This window comes from Aspergillus viridinutans (assembly GCF_018404265.1).
Source record: "Aspergillus viridinutans IFM 47045 DNA, scaffold_1, whole genome shotgun sequence".
In the NCBI taxonomy this organism is placed as follows: domain Eukaryota; kingdom Fungi; phylum Ascomycota; class Eurotiomycetes; order Eurotiales; family Aspergillaceae; genus Aspergillus; species Aspergillus viridinutans.
Window position 1 is genome coordinate 2,355,679 of NW_025091217.1, and position 27,924 is coordinate 2,383,602.

The 27,924-nt window shown below is 51.3% G+C and overlaps 7 protein-coding genes across 7 annotated transcripts; 3 read left to right on the forward strand and 4 right to left on the reverse strand.

Annotated features, from left to right (window-relative positions):
- Positions 1-241: 241 nt before the first annotated feature.
- On the forward strand, positions 242-2,959 carry Aspvir_000708 (putative NTP binding protein; the record flags this gene model as incomplete). Its single annotated transcript, XM_043265842.1, has 1 exon — positions 242-2,959. The coding sequence occupies one exon, from the start codon at positions 242-244 to the stop codon at positions 2,957-2,959; it is 2,718 nt and encodes a 905-aa protein (XP_043121777.1).
- A 1,090-nt stretch (positions 2,960-4,049) lies between these two features.
- Aspvir_000709 (methylenetetrahydrofolate reductase (NAD(P)H) MET13) lies at positions 4,050-6,024 on the reverse strand (the record flags this gene model as incomplete). Its single annotated transcript, XM_043265843.1, has 3 exons — positions 4,050-4,201; positions 4,258-5,129; positions 5,201-6,024. The coding sequence occupies 3 exons, from the start codon at positions 6,022-6,024 to the stop codon at positions 4,050-4,052; spliced, it is 1,848 nt and encodes a 615-aa protein (XP_043121778.1).
- Positions 6,025-6,919: 895 nt separating this feature from the next.
- Positions 6,920-7,727, forward strand: Aspvir_000710 (orotate phosphoribosyltransferase; the record flags this gene model as incomplete). The annotated part of the gene is made up of 2 exons (XM_043265844.1): positions 6,920-7,188; positions 7,256-7,727. The coding sequence occupies 2 exons, from the start codon at positions 6,920-6,922 to the stop codon at positions 7,725-7,727; spliced, it is 741 nt and encodes a 246-aa protein (XP_043121779.1).
- Positions 7,728-12,721: 4,994 nt separating this feature from the next.
- ags2 (alpha-1,3-glucan synthase Ags2) lies at positions 12,722-20,356 on the forward strand (the record flags this gene model as incomplete). Its single annotated transcript, XM_043265845.1, has 6 exons — positions 12,722-13,072; positions 13,163-13,338; positions 13,401-19,388; positions 19,447-19,652; positions 19,733-20,243; positions 20,308-20,356. 6 exons carry the CDS (start codon positions 12,722-12,724, stop codon positions 20,354-20,356), a joined length of 7,281 nt encoding a protein of 2,426 aa, XP_043121780.1.
- A 778-nt stretch (positions 20,357-21,134) lies between these two features.
- On the reverse strand, positions 21,135-23,574 carry luA (3-isopropylmalate dehydratase LEU1; the record flags this gene model as incomplete). The annotated part of the gene is made up of 3 exons (XM_043265846.1): positions 21,135-23,261; positions 23,318-23,424; positions 23,475-23,574. 3 exons carry the CDS (start codon positions 23,572-23,574, stop codon positions 21,135-21,137), a joined length of 2,334 nt encoding a protein of 777 aa, XP_043121781.1.
- Positions 23,575-24,401: 827 nt separating this feature from the next.
- Positions 24,402-25,556, reverse strand: Aspvir_000713 (aldo/keto reductase; the record flags this gene model as incomplete). Its single annotated transcript, XM_043265847.1, has 1 exon — positions 24,402-25,556. The coding sequence occupies one exon, from the start codon at positions 25,554-25,556 to the stop codon at positions 24,402-24,404; it is 1,155 nt and encodes a 384-aa protein (XP_043121782.1).
- A 721-nt stretch (positions 25,557-26,277) lies between these two features.
- Aspvir_000714 (UDP-N-acetylglucosamine--dolichyl-phosphate N-acetylglucosaminephosphotransferase) lies at positions 26,278-27,851 on the reverse strand (the record flags this gene model as incomplete). Its single annotated transcript, XM_043265848.1, has 3 exons — positions 26,278-27,258; positions 27,309-27,489; positions 27,607-27,851. 3 exons carry the CDS (start codon positions 27,849-27,851, stop codon positions 26,278-26,280), a joined length of 1,407 nt encoding a protein of 468 aa, XP_043121783.1.
- Positions 27,852-27,924: the final 73 nt, after the last annotated feature.

Sequence of the window (27,924 nt, forward strand, 5' to 3'; positions counted from 1 at the left end):
GCACTCGACGGGCCAGTGCACTCGTCCCGTCGGTCTTTTCTGGCAAGCACTTCGCCATGCTACGGCGATCCTTCATCATCAGCCTCAGCATCTAACGAAAGCATCGTCAAAGAGTCCTGAAACCCATCGGACCAAAGTCAAAAACAAGATAAGTGTTTGTTGCTCAAGGAATGGGTAACTGTGGAAGGTCAACCTGGCCTTGAAGACCAGCCTGTCAATAGCCGTCACTGTCGATACCAATATGGATGAGCTTCTGCACTTACATCAGGGGCACCTCTTGAACCTTTCGCCTCGAAGGCGCCACGATAAGCGGGAGGAATTGGACGTGGAAGCAGTGGAAAATACACAGCAGGAGGGGAATACATCAGACCTCGGTGGAAGCCCAATGAATTCGAGAAACAGTGATTCTGGAACTCCAACCATCGTGCGAAGGACCAGACCGACGAAGCTTCCTCTGCCCAGGGATCTCGCAAGCAAGACCAAGGAAGAACAAAAAAATAAACCTGCTACGCCTCAACATCGGGAGTATGGTTCTCTCGGGAACGTCCGACCAAGAAAATCGCCTACAACTTTGTACAGCAGTCCAGAGGAGATGATGGACAAAGACCGAGAGCAATATTGGCGGAAGGTCAGGGATAAGTTTGAGAGGGAATCCCTATCGGCGAAGAGCCAAGAGAAGGATAAAGAGAAGGAGAAGGACAAGCACAAAGAGACTTACTACGGAGCCTACAAAAAGATCATATCGCTGGCCAGCTCCCCAAAGAGCGAGTTGGTCAAACAGAAACTGAGATCGGCCGGTGGCGATCTACGAGGAAACCCAAAGTCGCGGATTGCGAGCCCTATCATCCATCCTCGGCTTCGTCCAGGCTACAGCTCTCCCAGCAGATTTGATAACCAGTTCAGCGGTCAAGGGAAGCGACAGGTCAGTGGAGTTCAACGAAAGAATTCTGATACGGACGAGAGCATTCTGCACTTTTCCACGGACAAGACGGATAACGCCACCGACTCGTCGATCAATTCTCACTCGTCTCTGTCACCCGTGTCTGGCCCGAGCAGCTCGTTGACGGAATGGGAGGACAAATTCGTTGTCAACATGCCATCCGCCAAAGAGCCAAACCCACCAACAATGAGTGCACAGCAGATTGCGGAATTCCAGCAAAGCATCGAGAGGGTGCACAACGACGGGGGTGCCATGCTTGATCCAGACTCTCTGCCTAGTCCACGTACCGGGACGCCCGAAGACAAGGATTTATCTGCTGTCCAAACTGCGAAGCCGACCTCGTTTGACGGTCAAGATCCTCCTCCCCCACCCGCCCCTTCGGCGGGAGTTGAGGAAAGTCCACCATCGCAGTCAAAACACCCGAAGTACTACTGTCCAGAGGAGATCGGCAAAAACCGCATCAGTACAATTTGGGAAGAATCTGCTTCGAGATCCGGAAAGGATGTACCAAATGTCCATCCGGATGGCTCTTTTTTAGGGTGCAAGGAGATCAACGGGCCCAACGACAAGAACCCCGACGAGATCCTGCTGTTTTCGCCTGTGGATCGTCCCCGGGTGGTCGATGTGTCGAGTCCTATGTCCAGAAGTCCCAAAGAAAGGAAGATCCAAGTGGTCCGCCAGAGGTATCCGGACCTTGGAGAGAAGACCGTCCCTCGAGAAGAATGGAAACCAGGTACTCCGAATTTGAAACTTGTCCAATGCTCGAAGCCATCACCGAGGACCGTGTGCCGCGAGACCAGCTGCCAGCAACTAGAAAAGACTGCTCAGGGCTCAGGCAAAGAGGACCGCGAGTCCTCCCCACCTTTGGGCAAGCGCCTCGAGGACAGAAAACCGACTTCCAGGGACGACGATGTGTTCATTATCACACCCACTATCATACGCACTATGGTGAGCATGTCCGATATCAAGGGTGCGGCGCAGAAGGGATCTCCCGTCGGAATACCCACGTCGCGCACCTCAGGCGACATTATCACCGACGCTCGGGCAAGACCGCAAGGAAAGCCTTCGCCACTGGGACTGAGACGAGTGGCGCAAAACTCGCAGGAAAAATCAAACGTATCGTCGCCCGTGCCCTTGCGAAGTGCTCATGTGCGGAGTATCCCTGTGGTCAAGGATCGAGTAGAAGCCGGACGGCGCAAGGTCGAACAGTCTCGAGATATGCGTGGGTTCATCCGTATGCCAGGCATGACGCCACCGTCTGCAGAAGGTCAGGCAGAGCGCACCGGAAATAACCCGACACAATCGCGTACTTCGAGCACTGGATCGAGCAGCGAGAACTCGCAAGTGAGACGAGTCACGGGCTCCGGTCAAGCTGGCAGGTCGTCGCTGGTTGTCAATATCTCTCCAGTCGGTTCGATYGACAGAGGTCAGCCGGATGGTAGTAAGACAGTGCCAGAAACGACCAAGGTGATAGAAGTAGCGGAACTGGATGGATTACAAGTTGCAGAACATAAAGCAAAGACGCCGCCGCCTCGAATCACTCCTTTACACGCTGATCCGCCGGACATGGAGATGGAGGTGGCGAGTCCCACCAAGAGTGCAACAAATGCTCTGACCCTCGCTCTGATCTTGGAAATCTTTATCCTGTCAGCTGCTCAAATGGAGGCCCTCTGGCAAAGAGTCGTGTCAAATCGGCATTCCAAGACCGCGCTGCTGAAGATTGCCATTAACAGCATTCTGCAGATGCTCGAGCATTGCCTTCAGGTTCTCCGGACATGGCTGACGGTGTTTTCCGTTTACAATGCCACCGGGGTCTGGCCGCGGCCGGCAGAAGGCGATCTCGCTCGGTCTGTGACGGACATCTGTCAGGCGATTGCTTACCTCTTTGTTCTGTGTTTTATGATGATGGTTGTTGAACGGGCAGCCGGGTACATAGTCCTTGTTGGAAGTTGGGTTGTATGGTTTGCGAAGCCTTTTGGATGGTTCTTCGTAGCAATAGGAAGGGCTTTCTTTACATGATTCTGTCAGTGGGCGGGCCGGATGTTTTCTCGGCATGATTGTATCACATAATACTGTTGCATGGATGGCGCGAGGGGTCCTTGACTAGTATTTTCAGCTATCTATCATTACTACGCGTGAAAGTGTAGGTAGGCACCCGCTCTTTGATGACTGGACTATTCTTACACAAGCGAATAAATATGATTCCTGCTTGTGAACTTCGTGATAGAGCAAGCAAGAAGTGGTATGACTTAACAGCAATGACATTGTAGTTTTGTTGTAGTTTTATACATATATAGTCCAGGAATGTCTATTTCGGGCGTTGGACGTTACAGGTGTCTGTCCGTCAAAAGACCCGTCTGTATCTGTCTCTATCCGACTTTGACTATGTCTGCTACCAATCTCAGCGCAAAGACAAGGGAACGCATCACCGAATAGAATCGTGGATTCTCTTTGTATTCTTCTATTAGAAAGGAGACCCCTAAACAGAGAGGGGGAAAGACATATAGTGAGGAGAGGAAAAAAAAAAAAAAAAAAAAAAGAGAAGAAAAAATGGACCAAGAAGATGGGAGGTGATGAAAAAGACTCCTTATCCCGTGTTGAAGAGGGTCACTTTTGCTCTTGAAAGATTTTGACCGACTGCCTATCCGTTGAAACCAAACTCCGTCATCCGTCATGTATGTTGAATTATCGTCGAAGGACCCGTTCCTTCTATAGAAAAAATATGCTTTTCTGTCTATGCAAGGCCTCTTTTTGTTGGAAAAGAGGATATGTGAGCAAGGACTTTCTGTTCCGTAGCTTCTAAGCTGATACCACATTAGATGTTGAATTTCGTAATCCTTCTCGTTCGTGATCAATGATAAAAGAAAAAGATGAGAGGGGTATATGGGAAAGAGAAATGTTGAAAAAAATGTTGAAAGTAAATAACGCTCAGGGAAGAAATCGTTGAGAGGTCTTCAGTCGTGTCGCCATTAAACATGATGCCCTGGGGTTTGGCATTTTGTGTCCCCGGGCTGGTATCGTTGAGATAGATGTTGAATAAGGGGTGTGAGGTTGGAGAGAATTGCGAGTAGAAAGGGTCAAGGCAGGGTTGGAGGCTATGGCTCTGGCTTTAGTTCTTCACGGCGACTTCATCCGGGGCTGCTCCATTTGGCTGGGACTTGGTCTCGACTGTGTCGGGGACGACCTCCACGTCAAAGTCTTTCACTTCCAGACCGTTGAATAGGTCGAAGAGGTCGTAAGTGTTGTGGAAGTCGTTGTTAACTAAGATATCCAGGGTTAGCAATTCAAATACATACAGTAGGCGAACGCAAACTTACCGATGTTGACCAGGTACCAGTTGTCCATTATATCCTGTATCAACTTTCGGCTAGGGCTGCTGGCGTCATGACATTTGGCCCAGTCTTCACCCAGGCGGTATGCCTCATCCTTCCAAGCTAAGAAACTGATCGTATCGACAATGGTCGGCTGGACGATCTCTCGTCCGGCGAAGATACCCCAAGTCAGAGCATTAGGGCTGTCACGAGTATTGGTGCGCAATTCGCCCTTCTTGCCCACGGCATGGTACGTCAAGTCGGGGTTCTTCTCGATCCGAGCGATCAGCTCGTCAAGCAGATAGGGAGGCACAAAGAGCTCGAGGTATGCCTTCTGGTAGACGAAGCCGTTCTTGGGACCCCAGCCAAACACTGGGTGGGATGATCTCACACCGTTCACGGCAGGTTGCGAGTTGACTGTGAGTAGACCCCTGCTGTTCAGCTGGACCAGGTTGTCCTTGATGGCATTGGCTTCGCCACTGATTTGCGAGTCGCTCCATGGCAGGCGGTCCAGCTTCCCTTCCAGATAGCGAACGAAAATCTGCGTTACATCGCGAATAGACTTGGGCTCGCCCCAAAGTTTGATGTTCTGTTCGTTTGTGCCCTTGAGGCCGATGCCGTAAGCGTCAAGCTCACCAAAGGCAGGGGACCGAGAGTCGGTCCAACGGCCGTTCGGGAACTCATCCCATGTCTGTGTACGGGCAATGTAGGAGGAATTTCTATTGCGCCAGAAAATGGGACGGACATCCTCCCCGCGGCGGTTGAGCGCGAGTGACGGCCGCCAGGGCAGGGGTCTCTGAAGCGGTGTCTCCTCCGAAGGAATCAGTTTGAGTTCCTCGAGGACTGCCTGTGTCGCTTGTGCCAGGTTCATGGTGTAGCTAATGGAAGGTCACTTTTAGCCACATGAAAAACAGGGAGCCATTAATTTACTGGGTAGGAATAAACTCACAAATGCAGGTGCTTGATGCCAGCCGCGAGGAGACGTCGGCACATGTCCGCAATCAGCCGCTTTCCGATCTCCTTGACAGCAGCATCGTCATTCTTCACTGGTTCCAGAGCCTCGAGCCAGTCTGGTGGGATGCGTGCCTTTGTCCAATTCGCTCGTCTGATGAACGCGGCATATGTGGAGATAGGCATGATACCGGGAATAATAGGCACTGTGATGCCCTTGGCACGGCATTTCTTGACCCATTCAATGAAGTTGTCCGTATCGTAGAACATCTGCGTAATGACGAAGGAGCTTCCAGCGTCGACCTTCTCTTTCAAGTGATCAATCAACTGATCCACATCCGGGTTGTCGTCTGCACCTTCAGGGTAACCGCCCACACCGATGTTGAAGTGATTGCCGTACTTCTCCCGAATATACTTGACCAGATCCTTTGCATAACGGAGTCCTCCTTCAGTGGCTTCCCATGCCTCTTTGTCACGGGGCGGATCACCGCGAAGCGCCAAGATGTTGGTGCAGCCTGCCTTGTAAGCAGCACTGAGTGCAGCATTCACTTTTTCCAGGGGCATGTCTGTGCAGGTCAGATGCATGCAAGTCTCCAAGCCATACACCGATTGAGCAACGTTCACCATCTCGCAGGTCAAATCCGACAACCGACCACCAGCACCCCAGGTGATGTCGATGAAGGAGGGTCCTAGAGAGTGCATCCGATCCATTCTGTCGTAGAGGTTCTGAACACCCTGGGCCGTTTTCGGAGGAAAGAATTCGAAAGAGATACCGACCCTCCCGCCGGCCTCATTGTCTGTGAGCATGTCTTTGACGTGCATCTTGATATATTACTGTCTGTCCATGAGCAACGATTAGCCTCATATACGGAAAGCTCAAAAACCGCCTAACTTTAGCCGGTGTGTCGGCGACGAATGCGGGAAAAAGAGGGAAGCACTGGGTGCTAGAACATACAAGAAAGCAGAAGTGTGCTGTACCTGCAACAAAGGTCGACTTATCTGAGCTCGCCTGCCGTTGGATGTCCTTCAGGAGCCGTGGATAATCGCCCCGTTTCGCCCACCGATCTCGCCCGCGACTGCGATCAGAGTTCAAAACCAAAAGTCAAAGTAAACGATGCAAAACAACAGGTTGTGAGCAACCAAAGGAAGGAAAGTAATAGCTCAGCACACAATGACTGCAAGGTAAATGCAGCAGAGCAATGGGGAAAAGAAACAGAGAATCGGGCTGCTTGAGAGCACTGGTGTGAGTCGGTGTCCCTTTCCGCTGGAGAGGCCGGACTTCGGAGGATGTGGCCGGCACGTGGTTTCCACTTAAATACTCCGCAAGGAACTCGCAAAGGGTCGAAATTTTTGATATTGAAGTCTATCACTGACTCTGCTTAAAGCAAGCAATAATACTTTCCTACGTCCCAAAATTCCAGTGTACTAAGTGTAGCAGTGGGTGTTCGTTCTTTGTAGCAATCCGCCGGAGAACAAAATACAGGGCGACCGATAGACACCTCAGGCCACTATCACCCCGCTGTTTTGCCCCTCCTTCGCCGGATAAGGAAAAAGTAGAGGGGGGAAAAAAAGGGAAAAAGGAACGGTTTCCGACGACCCATGCTCTGGTCTCTGCATTCGTTGATGTAAGATATCCAGTCTATATTTCACAGTTAATCTCACATACACTCCTCAAATCCAATTGCTAGAGCCAATTAATCCCACCTGTTAATTCACAATGTCCGCTTCCGTTCCTCCCCCGGCCGCCGATCAGGATTACAAGGCGTCACTGCTCCCATTACTGATCTCCAACAATGTCCTTTCTTTCGGCACATATACCCTCAAGTCCGGTCGTGAATCTCCCTACTTCTTCACTTCGTCTCTGCTTCACACTGCACCACTACTCCGGGCCACATCTGCCGCTTACGCCAGCGGTCTGTCCGCCGAGCCTTTTGTAAAGACTGCCGCCGATGGCACGCCCAGCCCCAACTTTGACATCATTTTCGGGTGCGTTCTTCCCTTGAAGCGTCTCATATGCGCTTGATTGAAGCAGTACTAATCGGTCTGATAATAGTCCTGCTTACAAGGGCATTCCCATCGCCGCGGCCGTGACCAATGAACTGGCCGTGCGCGACTCTATCGCCGGCACCCACACCTGGGACAACGTCAGCTATTCGTTCAACCGCAAGGAGGCCAAGGATCACGGCGAGGGTGGAAACATCGTCGGTGCCCCATTGAAGGGAAAGCGGGTTGTCATCGTCGACGACGTGATCACGGCAGGAACGGCGCTGCGCGAGGCTGTAGGCATCATCCAGAAGGAAGGCGGTATTGTCGCTGGTGTTGTTGTCCTACTCGATCGTGAGGAGAGGGTGAGCGATGCAGAGCCTAAGAGTGCTGTCGGTGTTGCGCAGAGGGATCTTGGAGAAAGCATCCCCATCCGGGCTGTCATTGGTCTCCATGATTTGATTGAGAAGCTGGGTGATAAGATCGGGGAGAGCGAGATCCAGCGGTTGAAGGACTACAGAGCTCGCTATGGTGCCGAATAAATGAATCGAGGAATGTACTATAGTGAATGATACCAATGAGTCTTGATGATATCGGTGGGTTTTGATGGTCTTGGTTAATAGAAGTTTGCAATCTTTGCATCACCAACGTGTAAAGTCATCTATACAGCGGTGCAGATTCGATCACCTTTCGTTGTTGTCTTCTGGAAGACCGTCATGAAACTGGGCTCTTCGACCTTCCCTCAAGTATATATCTCGGGTACCCATCCGAGATAGGTAGATCTGAGTTCTGTACACGATTGTAAACAGATTCGCAGACCTACCAGGTACATTCCTTTGTTTGAAGCCAAATTACCAGCCAGCCCGGGAAGTGTCCCAATGACGATATTCTCGACCTCAAACCACCGCTATTCCATATGCTTTCACAACAACATCACCTGGAATGTACGGACTACGTGACACCACAACGAAGGGATAATGTGGGGTAAAAACAGTCTGAAACATGCCTTTGTCCATGCTAATCAAATATGTCTCACGTACCATGGGGATATGTTCCAGCTAGAAATCCGATCCTTGGGAGATCATCTTCCACGGAAAACAAATCCAGATACATGCCGGCTTGGAGTCATACAGTTTCTCTGGTTAATAACTAGCCAGTTCACTCGGTCTATGCAATTCCAAGGGACATGACAGTGTATGCCAGTCTCATTGCATAATGTACTGATACCGAGTATCGAACGCGAAGGATTTTCATCGACTCAAGTGCCTCTTTCAAGGGGTGAAAGGCGCCTTGGCAGATACCGTGGAGTCTGAGCAACGAAAAGTATCGGGATGGTCCTCTACCATACACTCATGTGAAGCCATCTGCCTCGGCTTCAGTCACGCAACCTGCCTTCTAAATTCCTCGCGCTTCTTGAACTGTGGATAATCACATCGTAGCGCTAGGAGGCAACGCAGCAGTACCAGAACCCCATTATAATTGCCTTACTAGGACGAGTCTGGACGGCAACAAGATTCCCGACCAAAAGCCGGTGAGGATGAGATTTAGATCACAAACCCCCAAGTTTCATCTTGCAGGAGTTGATGAGAACAAGATCGGCGATCCCGTCCGGCTCTCGAGTCGGTGAACAGTGAAATAATGAAGAAAATGAGCTTCCGTCAGGTAGCTTCCAAGCGGTCGGCTCACTGACTCGATAGGGTAAGCGAGATATGATATGTGCGAGAAGACGCTTCCTGGAAGGAGGTAATGGTAATGCCGCTGCATATGATATATCCGTGTTGCCATGTGCCGAGAAAACCTACAGCGCGGCACAAGTTTTGTTGTGCTTGAAATATCATGTTGGGTAACAAGTGTTGGCATGGACGTGGGGCTTGTATGCGGGTTTTCAATAAATCATCGGGCCTGCGTCCTGCTGTGGATTCTGGATTCCGTTCGATGCGTTCTACCTTTCCCTTCTGCCGGTCCCGTATAGATACACGATGGCTTCGGCGACTTCATAACCGAGCGGCATTCGGCACAGTCAAAAGTGAGGGTGCAGACTTACCTGGCATATAGCGATAGAATACCTTAGCAACTTCTCCTAGATTTATCCAATTATTGAAAGTCAGAAACATAAGAGTCAACAATCCGTTCGTGACTGGAGGTGACAATATATTTTGCCCGAGAAGCAAGAACGAAGAAGGACAATCAAAATCTTCTTCCGCACTGACTGTGAACAATCTTAGCAGATGTCATCATACACCGTTAAAAGTCCTGATTCATGCCACATGTACAAAAGGCGGCTGGGATTGCATACACAATGATCTGTGCAACGCTGCAAAGCATATGACAATGGGATGATCTGGCATCGATCATGTTCATGCCGCTGAAAATTACCCTTGTAGCGATCACCCGAGGGCTGAGAGCCTATCTAGGTGCCTACTTACGTAGATAGATAGGAAGATAGATGTCACGGAGCGGTCTGGCTATCTACCAGAGAGAAGAACTACCTAATCTTTATGAGCAGCCAATCAAAATAACGGACTGGCATTTAAGGTTGATCTGGTTTGCCATCGAAGCTTGGATCATCCGCCGTCCAAGTCTTGGCGCCCCACTGTGGTTATAGTATAAAATTGTAGGTGCATAATCTATGACTCTACCAAAGCAGGTTATCGAGCTCACAGTGAGAGCCGTAGCGCTGATATGCGCATAGTTCTCAAGCCAGTGGTCGTGGTTTCCAGTATTAATCATGCAGTATATGTGCGGAATTGGATTGGTGCGCTCCGAACCCAAAACGCCACAATACAGGTAACTGCACAGAACTAGTGATTCTAGAAGCAAGGGTGAAGATCTATCCCCTGACAGAGCGCAAAGTTTCTCCATACTTACTTATGGATACAAATGTTATTTCGTGATATGACCAATATCAATCTCGCCAATTGAATCTGGATTACTATCAGAGCCAGGTTTCTGGCATCGGCAATGGTTTTCTGGTCTCTTTGAGTAGCTAGCAACATGCGCTGGTTTCAGTCTCAACACTAACAGCGACTGCAAGCGACGCATGGGTAAGATTTATCTGCTCGAACAAGCTTGACGACATCTGTAGTACCCTTCATCCCTTTGTCGGGTGTCCTGTTGTTTTCACGTTGGACTTTGTAGAACCCAGGGCTATACGAATGATATTTGGATCTTCAACCATCTCCTTGAATATAACTAAGTATATCTCCTTACTGGACTGACCATGACACCGACATCCCTTTCTCCCTTGAACATGGCCACGATGACTCGAGGCAGACGAACTGAGACAAACATGACCTGGCCTGAGACATGTTCAAACGGCTTGATAAGGATTGGTTCGTGGTGCAAATCGCAATATCCTGGAATCACAACTTCTATCATCCCTTTGGCACTACTCAAGCAAGGAAAAATATAATAGCGGGTTGTCAGTGCCCCGACTGCCTGTGTACCATCCATACGTAGGCGTGTAATTTAATCGTTCTGGAATCTTTTGTCGCTACCAATATGACATGCTGGTACATGAAGCTGAAGCCCCAGTATCTGCCGTGACATAGAAGAAAGATGGGAAAAGCTTAACAGGCGAAGCTGTAAGAGATAAACTAATGCCCATGTATCGCAAGATACTGATTGTCTACCACCTGATCATGAATGTAGAGAGACTGCTGTTACTACGTTCAGTTCTATTGCTGACATTGGTGAAGGTACACACCCATTGAGTGTTTACGGCTCCCGTGTTATTAGCATTACGGTATATCAGAGCGGGAAACGCTATCTAGTGGCTGAGATGATATCCAATGTTCGATACTTCGCGGCCAGTCAAAGCTTCCGCGTATCGATCTATATCGGGTACATAGTACCAGCTCAGAGTTTTTACCCACATTTTGCATGCATAAGCGAAAGGCTGGCTGACGGTCTATCTCTGATATGTTGTATTGAACCAAGCACGCAATTAGCAGGAGACAGCTTACTATTGAGAAAAAAGCATGACTCGTGTTATCACAATCCACAACCAGAATCCTGGATGCGTCAAACCTGGCTTCTACAGGCGCTATAGGCTCTGAGGGTCCTCAGAGGTCACATATCTAATCATAACCGCATAGCTACCCGATTTTCGAGCTCTTTAGCTATGCGGATGTTGAACTGCGCATGATATTTTTTTTGACTACGACTTGTGTATTGCGAGTGCATGTGCTCTCAACCATGCAGCGACGATGAGTAGCCAATACCTAGGCGATGGGGAGAACTTATTTGACTATGCAAATGTAAGCATAGTTAGATATCACTACTAAGTAACTGGGTACTGTCCGTTCGACGATAGATCAGACAGAAGTGGCTCACCCACAATCAGCCACCATGTTCATACATAGCAACATGATATTCTCTCAGAGGACACCATATACTTCGTGGCATTCAATAATCCGATGCAGTATGCCAATGTCATTAAGCGAGTAATTCAACATACAGTGCAAAGGAGACAGAGGTAAACGAAAACAAAAACAAAAACAAAAACAAGAAACCCGGTACCTATCTACGCGAGGATCAGCGTAAGGTACCCACTGGCCCCCACCGGGATGAGTACAGTACCCACAGCTGCCTACCTTAGGAACCTAAGGTATCTAATATAGGTGCAGTCCTCATACGTACTGACTTTCCTCCTTCCTTCCATCTTCTTCATTGTCACCGTCAACTTTCCGGTCTCACTCCCTATGCTCAACTCTGACACAGCCTCCACAGCTCAATTTTACTCCACTGCAATGGCATTAGCTTCGCAGGGGGCAGATGATCTGCCGAAAATTATCGTATCATGCAGGAAGTCGATGGCTGGTTCTGGAAATCGAGCAGGAGGTACCGAATCTCAACTGCACGATTCAGAGACAGGACCCTCTCTCACCTGCTTCTTTCTTCCCGTCTCTCTCTCTCTCTCTCTCTCTCTCTCTGCTATCTTTGCTTACGTTTGTCTTTCTATCTGCATGCTAGCTGCGTCTGCCATCCGTCTAACGAGTATCATGCAGCAGCATCAGTAGGTAGGAAAAGCGAAGGATAGTTGTCGTCCTGCTTTGCTTGCTCGCCCCCACGATCCTTCCTGGCGACTCATTGTCTGTACATTATTGAGATCCATACTCGACTTGCATGTTGGGCTTCTCACTCCCAGATAGAACCCCCTTCTGCATGTTATCGGACAAATTTCTTTCTTCTTGAACCTCTTTCTCATTGTCCACTCGACTATCTCCACGTATTTAGCTACTATTGCCGGCGCCACTCGTCCTCTCGACCCTTTCCATTCTGCCCGAGCCTAACCTCTCAACTGCAATTGGCTGGCGTTAATTTTTATTAACTTTTCTAGAGGATAAAACGAGGGAACCGACAAAGGGTTGATTGAGAGAGTGAGGGTGGTCTAAGCTATCTCATCGATCCATTCTCTTTCCCCGTTCTTGTCTGAAATACTCTGCCGAGAGACCTTCTTCGACCCTTGAACCACATGCTGCTCTCATAATACGGTGGCACCCATTTTATTGCACGGCCGTCGGTCGACTTGAACATGAGTTGGAGGCTTGTGGGTTCGTTGCTCGCGTTCTTCGCGGCAACCACAATAGCATGGCCTTACGACGAGGCCCTCGTTGACTACAATCTCAACACAAACAAGCAAGCGAGCAATCCTGCTGAATACTCCACAGAGGGACCTGGCCACAAGTACACACCGTCGCCTGAAAATTGGCGTTTCCCCATGTACACCCTCTTCCTGGACCGTTTTGTCAATGGTGATCCAACCAACGATAACATCAATGGTACCCTCTTCGAGCATGATCTGAACTCGAACCAGATGCGTCATGGGGGTGACGTCGTCGGCTTGATTGACACGCTGGATTATCTTCATGGAATGGGCATTAAGGTGCGTTTCTGACCTTTTTTACTTGCTCCGTCTCCGTTCACTTTCTCCGCTGAGAAATAATTGAATTCTTTACTAATATCTAACGAATAGGGCATCTATCTGGCCGGCACGATTTTGATCAATCAGCCCTGGGGTTCAGACGGCTATTCAGCTCTCGACACTACCTTGCTCGATCAACACTTTGGGAATATCCAGACTTGGAGGGATGCCATTTCGGAAATTCACCGACGAGGAATGTATGTCGTTTTTGACAACACAATCGCTACGTAAGTAACGTCCACACTCATTCTGCAGTAAGTTCTTGAATTGACCAGAGTTCCTTGCCTAGAATGGGTGACTTGATTGGTTTCGAAAGATACCTGAACACCACTACTCCTTTCTCCGTCAAGGAACACAAGGCACTTTGGAAGACTGACCGCCACTATGTCGATTTCCACTTTGGAAATGATTACAACGAAACCTGTGACTACCCTCGATTCTGGAATGAGACTGGCTGGCCTGTCGACCAATCTGTCAGGGACCAATTGAATGGCTGCTACAACAGTGACTTTGACCAATATGGTGACCGAGAGGCTTTTGGTGTCTATCCAGACTGGCAACGTCAACTGGCAAAATTCGCTTCCGTCCAAGATCGTTTGCGCGAGTGGAATCCCAGTGTCAGACAAAGGTTGACTCGCCATTCCTGCATGATCATCGAAGCCCTTGATATTGACGGCTTTCGGTACGACAAGGCCACGCAAGCCACCGTGGATGCCCTGGGAGAGATGTCACTTGCTTATAGGGAATGCGCTCGTAAAGTTGGCAAGAACAATTTCTTCATTTCCGGCGAGATCACTGGAGGAAACACCTTTGGCTCCGTCTACCTTGGGCGTGGTAGACAGCCCAACCAATACCTGGAGTCTGCCATCGATGCTATGAACATGACCAATTCGTCGGACCACCAGTACTTCTTGCGCGAGCATGGTCATGAGGCTATCGACGCAGCAGCCTTCCACTACTCGATATATCGCTCCCTGACTCGATTTCTGGGCCTAGACGGTAACCTGGCAGCTGGCTATGATACCCCAGTTGACTGGACTGATGCCTGGAACCTAATGGTTATATCCAATGATATGATCAATGCCAACACTGGGAAGTTCGATCCTCGACACATGTATGGTGCCACAAATCAGGACGTTTTCCGATGGCCGGCCATTGAGTACGGTGTAGAGCGACAGCTCCTTGCTCTCTTCGTCACAACCCTGCATCTTCCAGGCATCCCAATTCTTTTGTGGGGTGAAGAACAGGCTTTCTACATCTTGGATGCTACAGCCTCCAACTATATCTACGGACGTCAAGCAATGTCACCCGCCACATCATGGAAGACTCATGGCTGTTTTCAACTGTCGCCATCGCAGTACTACAACTGGCCTATCCAAAAGGGTCGCCAGGGTTGCCACGACGAGACGGCCACGTACGATCACCGTGATCCTTCCCATCCCGTCCGGAACATTATCAAACATATGTACCAGATGAGAGAGAACTACCCTGTCTTGAACGACGGCTGGTGGCTACAGAAGCTATCCAAGCAGACGCGTGAAATCTATCTCCCTGGATCAAACAGCACTCCTACTGAAACGGGTATGTGGTCAATCCTAAGAGACGTGACCCCGGGTATCCAGAGCCTTGGCTCAGACAAGGACGACCAACCGGTATGGCTAGTATACCAGAATGAGAATCGCACCGTTGACTATAAATTCGACTGCGGCAGCAATGACTCTGCCTTGGTCGCTCCGTTCGCCTCAGGAACCACAGTGCGGAATCTGTTTTATCCACATGACGAACACGTTCTAAAGGATGGTCCAAAGAAACTTGGCTTGAATGGCTCCACAGACATCAATGGCTGCCTAGATAGTCTGACTCTCAAGCCCTTTGAATTCCGGGCCTATGTCCCAAAGAAGAGATTCATTGCTCCCCGTCCCATGATCACTCAGATCACGCCTGGCCACGATACCCCCTTACTCTCAAAGGTCGCGCCTGATCAGGTGGAAGAGATAGATGTCAGCATTTACTTCTCAGCAGAAATGGACTGTGACTCTGTCACAAAGTCAATCACGCTGAATTCGACGACAGAATCGGGGAAGACGCCATCTGTTGACAGCAAAAGTGCAAGCTGCAAGAAGATTCCTGCGACTGATACACAATGGACCGGTCAGCTTCCAAGTGTCTGGGTTTGGACTGGAAAGTTAACCGGTGTGTATAATGGGATCCACCGGCTGACGGTCACAAACGCAAGTGACTCGGCTGGGATGAGCGCAACAAATGCCATTGACCATTTCCTGTTTCGTGTGGGCCAAAATGACAACCCCATGGTATTCACCTCGGCCAATTATTCCAGCAATCTGTTGCATGAGCACGAGAACGGCACACTCTTCATCCAGCATCGTGCTGCTGGTGCCGACAAGTATCGCTATTCCACCAACTGGGGGAGTTCATTCTCTGATTGGATGGACTACAAAGGTGGCAATGAGACAATCAAGGAGCTTCCGTGGTCTGGAACCAAGAAGCAGAAATGGCAGGGAAATCATGTGCGCGTTGAGTATTGGAGCAAGTTGACTGGGAGCAGCGACTATGTTCAAGAAGGAGACTCCGGTTGGGAGTCCAACCGCCCACGGCGCTTCCCTCACCTCTTCTTTAATGGGCCGTATAATCAATACGGCTATGATGCTGGTCTGAACAATGCGGTTCAGCTAGGAGAGGATGGACTGTGGCGGTTTAGATTTGTGGCTGAGTGGCCAGCGCAGGGCCAGTTCAATGTCTGGGGCATCAATCCTGATGGTCAACCTGACCAGAGTTTCGTGTTTGGTGATGCAGATAGGGACGGCGTCCTAGATCGCATGCCCCCCTCTTCCCTCAGTACCGCACTGATTAACATCACTGACCACCCGCCAGCGCCTCATCTGGCATGGGTCCTTCACCTGGATGATTCGAGTCTGCGGTTCCGACTCGAGCCAACGGGCTCACAGACAGTTCAGATAGCCGTTTTCTTCCTCCTTTGGCTCATACCAGTTTTGACGGCTGCTGCATGTGTATACGGCTTCATGAAATCATTCTACCAAGTGAAATTTAACCAAGTCGGAGTCAGCGAGAAGAAGACGCTATTACCATTATGGCTCCGGAGGAAGATCAAGCGCGCAGCTTTCGAAGATGGTGAGCCTATGAATCCTCTTGTGCGCTTTGCAAACAGATCAGGCTTTCTCCAAAGTAGGTCTGCATTCAATGCAGGGGCATTGCAGCGGAGGACTGTCCTGATTGCCACAATGGAGTACGACATTGAAGATTGGGCGATCAAGATTAAAATTGGCGGTCTAGGCGTCATGGCACAGCTTATGGGCAAGAACCTCGGGCACCAGAACCTGATATGGGTTGTCCCTTGTGTGGGTGGGGTTGATTACCCTGAGGATCAGCTGGCTGACCCGATGTTTGTCACCGTGCTCGGGAACTCTTACGAGGTCAATGTCCAATACCATGTTCTCAAGAACATCACTTATGTTCTCTTGGATGCACCCGTCTTCCGCCAGCAAACTAAGACTGAGCCGTATCCTGCTCGGATGGACGATCTGGATAGTGCCATTTACTACTCTGCTTGGAATCAGTGTATCGCACAGGCAATCAGGAGATTTTCCGTTGACCTGTATCACGTCAATGACTATCATGGCTCGATTGCTCCACTCTATCTGCTACCACAGACTATTCCTATTTGCTTGTCCCTTCATAACGCTGAATTCCAAGGACTATGGCCAATGCGAACGCAGAAGGAGAAAGATGAAGTCTGTTCGGTGTTCAACCTTGACCTTGATGTGGCAAGTCGCTACGTCCAATTTGGTGAGGTCTTCAACATGCTTCATGCGGGTGCAAGCTACCTTCGGCTGCATCAGCAAGGCTTCGGGGCCGTAGGTGTCTCAAAGAAGTATGGAAAGCGCTCTTATGCCCGGTATCCGATCTTCTGGGGACTGAAGAAAGTTGGAAACCTGCCGAATCCTGATCCTACAGACACGGGCGAATGGAACAGAGAGCTAACTAGGCAATCGGACATCAAGGTGGATGCAGCTTATGAGGCAAGCCGTGGAGAATTCAAGCGTCAGGCACAGGAGTGGGCGGGACTGGAACAGAATCCCAATGCAGATCTTTTGGTATTTGTTGGAAGATGGTCCATGCAAAAGGGTATCGACCTCATTGCAGATGTTATGCCTGCAGTCCTGGAAGCTCGGTCTAATGTTCAGTTGATCTGTGTTGGCCCAGTTATTGACCTCTATGGCAAATTCGCGGCGTTGAAGCTCGATCGTATGATGGAATTGTACCCCGGCCGTGTGTTCTCAAGGCCCGAGTTCACAGCCCTTCCGCCATTCATCTTCTCTGGTGCTGACTTCGCTTTGATCCCATCCCGCGATGAGCCCTTTGGGCTTGTTGCAGTGGAGTTTGGGCGCAAGGGTGCTCTTGGTATTGGTGCGCGTGTTGGCGGCCTGGGTCAAATGCCTGGTTGGTGGTATAATGTCGAATCTACTACAACATCGCATCTTCTCCACCAATTCAAACTCGCTATTGGTAGTGCATTGAGCTCGAAACCCAAAGTTCGAGCCATGATGAGGGCACGGTCCGCGAAGCAACGCTTTCCTGTTGCTCAGTGGGTGGAAGACCTTGAAATCTTGCAATCTACTGCGATTCGCATTCACAGCAAAGAACTGGCGAAGTCAAGTGGACAGTCGTTGACGCCATCCGGGTACAACACCCCGAGTGGAATGATGACGCCTCCAGTTGCAGGAAATCTGACTCCAACGGGCATCCAAACTCCTCCCTTGATCCATTCACGGGAACCAAGTATCTCAAACGCCAGTCGGCTCAGCGTCCTCGGGCCCCAGCAACGAAACACGATTGTATGCAGCCGCGACCCAAGTCCCGGAATGACTGAAAAGCCCAAGTCAGGTCTTAGCCGGCAGCTATCCCTCGGAGTACGAGCTGGACCTGGGCATCTGGAGCGCCGCGGCCGTCGTAAGCTCAAGAAGATGAACCAAGCGGGTAGTGATGACAATCAGAACGCAACGAGTGACGTTGAGTCAAGCAGCGATGACGATATTATTCCCAGCTACTACGGCGACGACGAATACACTCTCACGCCCGAACAAGCGGAAGCAGGGCGGCAAATGGAAGTCTCCCAGCAACAAGGGCATCATGCCGTGTGGACCCCTCGGGACTTCTTCAGTCGAAGCCATTCAAGTCAAACGTCTATTTCTTTCAACACTCCCCTGTCCCCCACCAGCACTGGTGTCGCAGAAGCCGATGACACTATCTTCCCCCCTGCTCGGCGGATGCTGGAGCCTGCTAACCCGAGCCACCGCCTTAGCAGCGCCTCCGTGCTCTCGGTAGATTCAATTGTCGGCGCCAAGAGAGATTATAGACTTCAGAGGGTTGATCCTTTCTTCACAGACAGTACCGGCGAGTTCTACAGGATCTTTGAAAAGAAGTTGGAGGCGTTGAATGGTTCAAATAGTGAATCACAGCTCTGCATCGAGAAGTACCTTGTCAAGAGCGAGAAGAAGTGGTTCGATAGGTTCAGGGATGCTAGACTAGGTCGCAACCAGTCTCCTGCTTCTTCCGTTTTCCAGGTCAAGCGAGATATCTCGTCCAATGATTCGGTTTTCAATGAAATGGGGGCGCGTGAGAGCGACAGCGACGCAAACAAGGAACGTGATGAGTTCTTCTTAGGATCTGACTATGTTCCCCCGACAGGCCTGAAAAAATGGATGCAAGTGCGCATTGGTGACTGGCCTATCTACTCGATATTTCTTGGATTGGGACAAATCATTGCGGCCAACTCCTACCAGGTCACACTGCTCACCGGCGAGGTGGGCCAGACACCTGAAAAGCTCTATGGTATCGCAACAACATACTTGATTACGTCGATCATCTGGTGGTTTTTCTTCCGTTACTTTAAGTCAGTGGTCGTCCTCTCGCTTCCATGGCTGTTGTATGGCCTTGCGTTTGTCATAATCGGTGTTGCGCATTTCGAAAGCAACTCGTTCAGTCGCGGCTGGATCCAGAATGTGGGAAGCGGACTGTACGCTGCTGCCTCCTCCAGTGGCTCCATTTTCTTTGCGCTGAATTTCGGTGATGAGAATGGAGTGCCTGTCAAACAGTGGGTTTTCCGTGCATGTGTCATTCAAGGTACCCAGCAGGCTTATGTGATCGGCCTGTGGTATTGGGGAACCAGCCTTGCTCAAGCAACCAACAGCGGCATTATCAATCCCCAGGGTGATATAACAAACACTTGGAAGATAACGTACGTTTAATGCCCTTTCATCTCGTCTGTTGTCACGATTCGCTAACTGATATTCTAGTGCCATTTGCTTACCGATCGCCATCGTCCTGTGGAGTGTCGGTTTGCTTGTTTTCTTCGGTCTGCCGAATTACTACCGGCAGATACCCGGGAAAGTCCCATCTTTCTACAAGTCTGTCTTCCGACGAAAGATCGTTCTGTGGAACTTCGTCGTGGTCATCGTTCAGAACTTCTTTCTGAGCGCACAGTATGGACGGAATTGGAGCTGTAAGTCATCGAACAGTGGGATATTGCATATCCTCAAGGACAATGGCTGACATTTCTCGCTTTCTCTCTCTCTGCAACAGTTCTCTGGAGCTCTAAGAATGCTGAAGCCTGGCAGGTGGGAATTTTGTGCGCCTTTTTCTTTGGCGCTGTCTGGGCCGCGCTGCTATACTTGTTCGGTCACCTGTCCAAGTCTCATAGCTGGATCATTCCAGTGTTCGCCTGCGGCTTGGGGGCTCCACGATGGGCCCAGATGCTTTGGGGGGTCTCAGGGATTGGCCTGTATCTTCCCTGGGCTGGCGGGGAGCTAGGCGGAGCCCTTGTATCTCGGTCCCTGTGGCTCTGGCTTGGAGTCTTGGATTCCTTACAGGGCCTTGGATTCGGCATGATCTTGCTTCAGACCTTGACTCGGATGCATATCTGCTTCACTCTGCTGGCTTCGCAAGTGCTAGGTTCAATCGCTACCATCTGCGCCAGGGCGTTCGCTCCCAACAATATTGGCCCGGGGCCGATTTCACCGGACCTCACGGCCGGAGTCAGCTCGGTTGCCAATGCCTGGTTCTGGATTGCTATTTTCTTTCAGCTGCTAATATGGTAAGCATATTATCCGCCAACCATAGGATATTCGGACCCAACACTGACAAACGCTCTTCCGCAGCGCTGGTTTCTTGAGGTTCTTCCGGAAAGAGCAACTTTCAAAGCCGTGAACAGCAAGTATCCGTCGACTTCCTGTGATGGAACAGTCTTGGCCTTCTGCCTTGACGGCGACCTGAGGATCCGTGACACGGCTTTCTATCTATGAAAATATAACACCTATATACTCCGACATTATATACAATGGTTGGTCATTTATCCGTCTCTAATGTTCTGGGCGGTTTCTTCTGCTCTGGTTTATAACGAGTGTAATATTTCAGCACTTTTTGCTCTGGCCATTAGGCACAATCGCATGTTGTGTACATTGATCACGGCTCGGTCTTGCTACCGACGAGCCTGTCTGACTCTTTCTCCTCCGAGAAAAGGAGCGCATTGCATATTAATGCGTTACAGTGTTTGCACGAATCATGGATGTCATGTCGTTCCTTTGTATGACCTGCCAATGCTATTTGTCTCGCCTCCGACTGGATGTATCATGAGGGAGACTAGATTTTTGCATTATGTCTGTTTGTTTGGGATTTACGATATCCATGCTCAATTAATGATTATTTATCTGCACAGTCAAAGCTACGGTCTCTGTATTGCAAACAGAATGATAGCATTGAAGATATCCGTATGTGGTATAATAAAAGCGAAGAACAGTATCCCCGAAAGCCCGCCCAATGCATTGCAACAGAAATCAGAATCTCGAGGGTGACAGGGGTCACAACGAAGCCAGTAGGTGAAATAAGGCACCATCCAGGTGGGGAACGGCAGAACACGAATGCATAAACGGTCGTAACACTTTTGCCGAGAGACGAGGAAAAGGGGGGAAAAAAGACAAAAGAGGCTTTACCACTCCAGAGGCTCAGTCTTGACGTCTCCACGGTTGGTCTTGGGGACGGGGGCGGCCTGGATCATGGTGGCGCCGCCGCGGTTACCGCGCTTGAGGTAGCCGCTGCCGTCGAGCCAGGGGGTCTCGAGGGTGCGCTTTGCCTCGAAGGTACGGATCTTGTCCTCCATCTGGAGGGTGAGGCCGATATCGTCGAGGCCGTTGATGAGGCAGTGCTTGCGGAAGGCGTCGACGTCGAAGGAGGCGAGCTTGGAGCCGGCGGCGTCCTTGATCTCCTGATTGACGAGGTCGACCTCGATCTCGCGGCCGGCGGAGGCCTCGGCAGCGATGGCGGCGAGGGCGGCCGGGTCGGAGACGACGACGGGCAGCATGCCGTTCTTGAAGGTGTTGTTGAAGAAGATGTCTGCGAAGGAGGGGGCGATGATGCACTTGATGCCGAAATCGAGGAGGGCCCAGGGGGCGTGCTCGCGGGAGCTGCCGCAGCCGAAGTTGGGGCCGGTGACGACAAGGATCTTGGCGTTGCGGTAGGGCTCCTGGTTCAGGACGAACGACGGGTTTTCGGAGCCGTCGGCGGGGTTGTAGCGGAGTTCGTAGAAGAGGGCGCTGCCGAGGCCGGTACGCTTGATCGTCTTGAGGAATTGCTTCGGGATGATGGCGTCCGTGTCGACGTTGGAGCGGTCCATTGGGGCGGCGATGCCGCGGAGGGTGGTGAACTTGGGAAGACCCGCGCTGGAGCCGGCGGCGGCCGTGGCAGCGGAGGAGTTGGCGTGCGGCTCGTTGTCGGCCGGCATGTCCATGATGCGGTCGAACTCGTCTTCCGTCGTGGGTTCCTCGTGCTCCTGCTGGATGTCCAGGTGGGGCTGGGCTTTGGCCAGCAGGGGGCTGGCGGTCAGATGCTCACGCACGTCGGCAAGGTGGCCGGCGATGGCGGCGGCGGCGGCCATGGCGGGGGACATGAGGTGGGTGCGGCCGCCGGCACCCTGGCGACCCTCGAAATTGCGGTTGGAGGTGCTGGCGCAGCGCTCCTGGGGAGAGAGGATGTCGGGGTTCATGCCCAGGCACATCGAGCAGCCGGCCTCACGCCACTCGAAACCTGCGTCCGTGAAGATGCGGTCCAGCCCCTCGGCTTCCGCTTGCTGTTTGACCAGACCAGAACCGGGGACGACCATGGCGCGCTTGACGTTGGCGGCAACCTTCTTACCGCGGACGACCTTGGCCGCGGCGCGCAGATCCTCAATCCGCGCGTTGGTGCACGAGCCGATGAACACCTTGTCGACGGGGATGTCCTGCATTCGGGTGCCGGCCACGAGACCCATGTACTCGAGGGCACGCTTGCAGGCGATCTTGCGGTCCTCGTCCTCGAAGTCGTCGGGTCCGGGGACGACGCCCGTGATGGGGACAACATCCTGGGGGGAAGTACCCCAGGAAACGGTGGGGATGATATCCTTGCCGTCAAGGATGACGGTCCTGTCGTAGACGGCGCCCTCGTCGGACGCGAGGCTCGACCAGAAGGCGACGGCCCTCTTCCACTCGGGGCTGTCGTACTTGGGGGCCAGGGGCCGGCCCTTGAGGTATTCGAAGGTGATCTCGTCGGGTGCGATCATGCCCGCGCGGGCACCGGCCTCGATGGACATGTTACACATGGACATCCGGGCCTCCATGCTCAGACCGCGAATGACGGAACCGCAGAACTCGATGACCGCACCAGTACCACCCGCGGTACCAATGACTCCGATAATGTGCAGGATCACATCCTTACTGGTCACGCCGGGAGGCAGCTCGCCGTCGACCTGAATGCGCATGTTCTTGCTCCGACGGGTGAGGAGGGTCTGAGTGGCGAGGACGTGCTCGACTTCGCTCGTGCCGATACCGAACGCGAGGGAGCCGAAGGCACCGTGTGTGGAGGTGTGGCTGTCACCGCAGACAACGGTGGTACCGGGAAGCGTGAACCCTTGCTCGGGACCGATGATGTGAACGATACCCTGACGCCTATCTCCCATGCCGAAATATGTGAGACCGAAGTCCTTGACATTCTCTTCGAGGGTGCTGCATTGCAGACGCGAGTCGGTTTCTTCGATGAACTCTTCGACATTCTTGAAGTTTTTCCGCGACGAGGTAGGGATGTTCTATTGCTCAATTAGTTTAATAAGGAATTTCACACAAGGAGATGAGAAAAGCATACGTGATCAACTGTGACGAGAGTGCAGTCCGGCCTGCGGACCTTGCGGCCAGCATTCTTGAGACCCTCGAATGCTTGTGGGGAAGTCACCTCGTGGACGAGATGTCTGTCTGTGACAGGTTAGCTCTAAGATAATTGTGAGAATTACGAGCCGACATACCGATGTAGATGAGAAGGGTGCCATCCTCCTGCTCATTGACAATGTGGTGATCCAGGACCTTGTCGTACAAGGTCTTGGGCTTCTTTTCTGCGCCAGGCATGAGGGGCAAAGGCGAGCGGTAAGTCTGGTAATACTAGATAACAGCAACAACACTCGTTCTTAACTGATCAGTAAGAAGAAAGGATGAAAGACGAATATTTTTTTCAATGCCTTTGAGATACTAATAATGACAATTATGACGACGATGCGATTCCAAGGAGGAGCAGCAACATTTTATCGGGGATGGGTGTCGCGATGTCGCTCAAGGACGATGAGGGGCGGATCCGACATCGGCCGGGTCAGCAGAGATTGGATTGGCAGTGATTGGTTGGCTGCAGCACATCTGGCTGGGGAAATCCCTCCGGTACCGGCCAGGAGGACCGCTTAATCGCGGACGTCTCAATGAAATAATCGTACGGAGTAGTCTGTTATGAGTAACACTGGCGCTCTGATTGACCTGCCTGGTTGGGGTAATCGTTGTAGAGTGTGATCTGAGTTTATGCTTGTTTGTACTACATCGGAGACGCGAGCATATGGAGCTCCGGAAGGCAGCTCGGCAGCAAGGATGAGACTGTGTCAGTTTGGTCCCATCCTGAGTTCCTGACGGTTCCTGTCGGATGTCAGTGGAACACGCTGTTCATGAGTGAACAATCCATTCCACGGTGTGCAGTATATCAATAAGCAAGGAGATACTGTCGAAACACACTACCAGCGAGAGATAATGTAGCAGTCGTCAGAATGCATGATGCAGTATTGCTCTGGTGGACTGCGTACACAGAGTGTTTTGTCTGTCTTATGCAGCCTTCTCGATTTTATGCAAATGCACACTATAATTCCCATTATTATTGATGATCTTATTATATACAATCAAATAGCCCAGTCATCTATTCAAGCCTGCCCAATTGGCTTTGGTCCAGTCTCGAAAACAAATGGTCCAGAGGCAGCCATCAATCCCGTAGCTTTGCCAGTCACCTTGGGATCCTGTCCAATGAAGTTGTTGGGGAATCCAATATCCATCGGCTTCACACTCTCCAGGTACTCGATTTGCTCCGGGGTCAATTTGACGCTCAGCGCCTGGATGTTGTCGTGCAGATGCTCGACCTTGCGCCCTCCGACGAGCGGGAACACATTCGGCGCCTTGGCCCGCACATACGCCAGCGCAATGGCCGTCACAGACTCGATACCATGCTCTGCGGCCACCTTGGCGAGAGCCTCACTCATCTTCACCTCGTCCTCCATCTGCTCCCCGCGGCCGATCATGCTGCGCAGACCCTCGCCCTTCTTCTTGCGCTCCTCGAGCGCCTTCTTCGTCTGGAACTTGCCGCTGCCCAGCACGTCCCACGGCGCCAGGGCCATGCCAAAATGCCGCGCCATGGGGAGGATCTCGCGCTCAAAGTCCCGCAGCATCACGTTCCACCGACCCTGGTAGACGCTGAAGGGGGTCTTGCCGTGAGCGCGGGCGTACGTGTTCGCCGCGCTCGCCACCCACGCCGGCGAGTCCGAAATCCCCAGGTATAGCACCTTACCCTGCTCCACGAGGATGTGCAGACTGTCCATGATCTCCTCGATGGAGGTGGTGTGGTCCCACCAGTGCAGGTACAGGAGATCGATCCAGTCCGTCTGCAGCTTCTTGAGCGAGTCGCGCACGCTCATGTGCAGACTGCGGCGGTGGTTACCGCTGTGGTTGACGGCATCGCCTTTACCTAGCGCGTGGGCCTTGTAGTCCGTTGTGAACTTGGTTGCGAGGACCAGCTGGTCGCGGTTCTGGCGGGCGGCCATCCATTCTCCGATCCAGGTTTCCGATTGCTCGTTCTGGTAGTTGTTGGCGGTGTCGATGAAGTTGCCTCCGGCCTCGACAAAGGCATCAAGCAGCTTGAAAGACGATTCCTTGTCCATTGAGCCCATAAATTCCGACCAGGCGTCTCCGATCGACATGGCGCCGAGCTGCAGCGGAGACACGCGGATGCCCGCAGTCGAGGAGAGGATGCGATACCGACCAAGCTCGGTGCGAGGCTCGGGTGCTGGTCTGAAGATTTCCGACATGTTGAGGTTGATGATAACAATAAAGAGGCTTGTTTTTAGTTAGGCTTGTGTAGAATGGCCGGTTGGAATAAGGACCTTGCTCATGCTTTTATAATGGGCATATTCAACCCATTCTCTCCGAATCCTGGCTGTCAATTGAGGGGTTTAGGTGACAAGTGGATCTATGATTCCATGCCTCGTATCTCCGTTAACCACCGAAAGAAAGCTAGTTTGGCGTAGCGCGAGCAGTAGAGAGTTAAACAAAGACAGTCAGTTTGTCGTGGCATCCTAATGCGACCAGATGACAGGGAGCGGAGATATTGCCTGGAGAGTAGAGGATGGCCACGGAATTACCTAGGTAGGTAACACGTCATAGTACAAATGAAGGAATCAAACCCGTAGCCAGAGTAGATAGGTATCAAACAATGATGACGATGACGATGAAGCCTGGGGACGTAGGCTTGCTGATCCCCAGCGGCACTGGATTTAGGCTCGGAGTTAACGGTAAGCCTCTAGCCCTCTAAGAAATGAGTGTAATCAATGGTACCCAAGCCTTGTCGGACCTAGTATCATCTCGAGAGGATTGAAACACTCAACATACTAGGTAGGTACTTTTGGTGATACGTTGATGTTGGTTTCTTCAGACCGCATTGACCCTAGCAGAGGCTGTGAATGATGTCGGCAAATGCAAAGAAATGATCTATGTTACAACTCCTCCAGCATCACACCCTAATGATTAGAACTATACGCCGTATCTGAATGCTCTATTATCTTGCCGAAACACCAGCAACGCCAGACGATGTCGCACAAACAAGCCGAAGACTCCACAAACGGTCTGAACCATCACCATGTGCCACGCCAGACGATCCTCCCGCATCGGTCCCATCCAGACCAGCCACAGATTCAGGATCGTCAGATTGGTCGACTCGACGATCTCGCCCTTCTCGTTTTTTGTAAGGCGAATCAGCCGCAACCTGTGCAGGATCTCTAGGCCAATGCCCACCAATGGGGCCGGAGGCACGGTCCACTCGGTCACGGATGCGTCCAACAGCCCGCTCATGGCGTTGAACTTGGGGAGCCGGTGACGGGGGCAAGGGATGATGTGGAAGAGCTGCGGAGTCGAGTACAGAAAGTTGAAGATTTGTGGGATGAAGAGCAGCAGGAGGGTTTTACTGAAATGGCCCAGAATCCCCACCACGGCAAACACCATCCCCGCAAAGTAGCAGTAGGTATCGCCCACAAACACCTTCGATGGATACCAGTTGTGGCACAGCAAGGCCAATGAGACCCCGATGAAGGGGAGCAGGAAGTATAAAGAAAATAGATGCGAGTCGGTAGCCGGGTGCGGGAACGGCGTTGTAGGTGCAATGTATAACAAATCATTCGCAACCAGCAGCACCGCAATCACGAGTGATTGTGCAACTTCCACTCCGTTGATCCCCGCCAGCATGTTGATGGCGTTGGGACAAAAAATGGCAATAGCGGCCATGTACACATAGTACAGCCATCCCAAGTCCACAAAAGCGCCCAAGTACGGCTGCAGGGGCACCGGCACGACAACGTGCGTAACACCAAAGTCCACAAAGTAAACAATGAGCATGGGGATTGCACCAAATGCCGGAATGAGGACTTTGTGTCTCCAGCGTATATCGAGCAGATCATCTCCTATTCCTAGTATGACAATGCATTGCAACGAGAGGAGCCCCGACAGATAAGACGCAAGCTTCAACATGTCAGTTACCTAAGTGTGGTAGGAGAACCGGCAGAACGGACCTTGGAATGTGGAAAGCGATGAAGAAAGCGACCGTTCTCGACGTGATCAATCTCAAGCACTACATCTCGATTACCACCGCCCGAAGTAGCTGCAACGATGTCCTTATAAATGGCAAAGGGAATGAAGAAGATGAGTGCCAGAAGGTACACGACAGCGCAAACAGCCCCCATCGTCTCCGGGCTAGCAAAATCAATTAGCATGACAACTTCATATTTACCCGGCTAGTCACGAACAACTCGAATAGCAAGGATGAGAATTATCGAAGGGGAAAAAGCAGCAATTCGCAGATGCTCGTACATTTCAGGTCGTCTTGGCTTGGCCATGTCTTTGCCCTTTAGGCCGGCTCTCATGAAAACCGGTCCCAGCCATCGAATTAAGCTAAAGGTCAATGCAAAAGCAACTGCGCTAAAAGCAATGGATGCGATTAGAGGTGCGCCGTCTCCTTGAAGACTATTCACGATGATTCCAATACCCGCTCCCGCCAGCACCAAGAGACGCCAGGTCTCCCGACGAGAAAGCGAGCTTGCAGATGCTGAATTCATTGTCAGGGAAACAGCTTCGGCATTACTGTGCTATATATTAGTCCTGAGCGAGAGCTCCTGGGGAGCAAAGAAG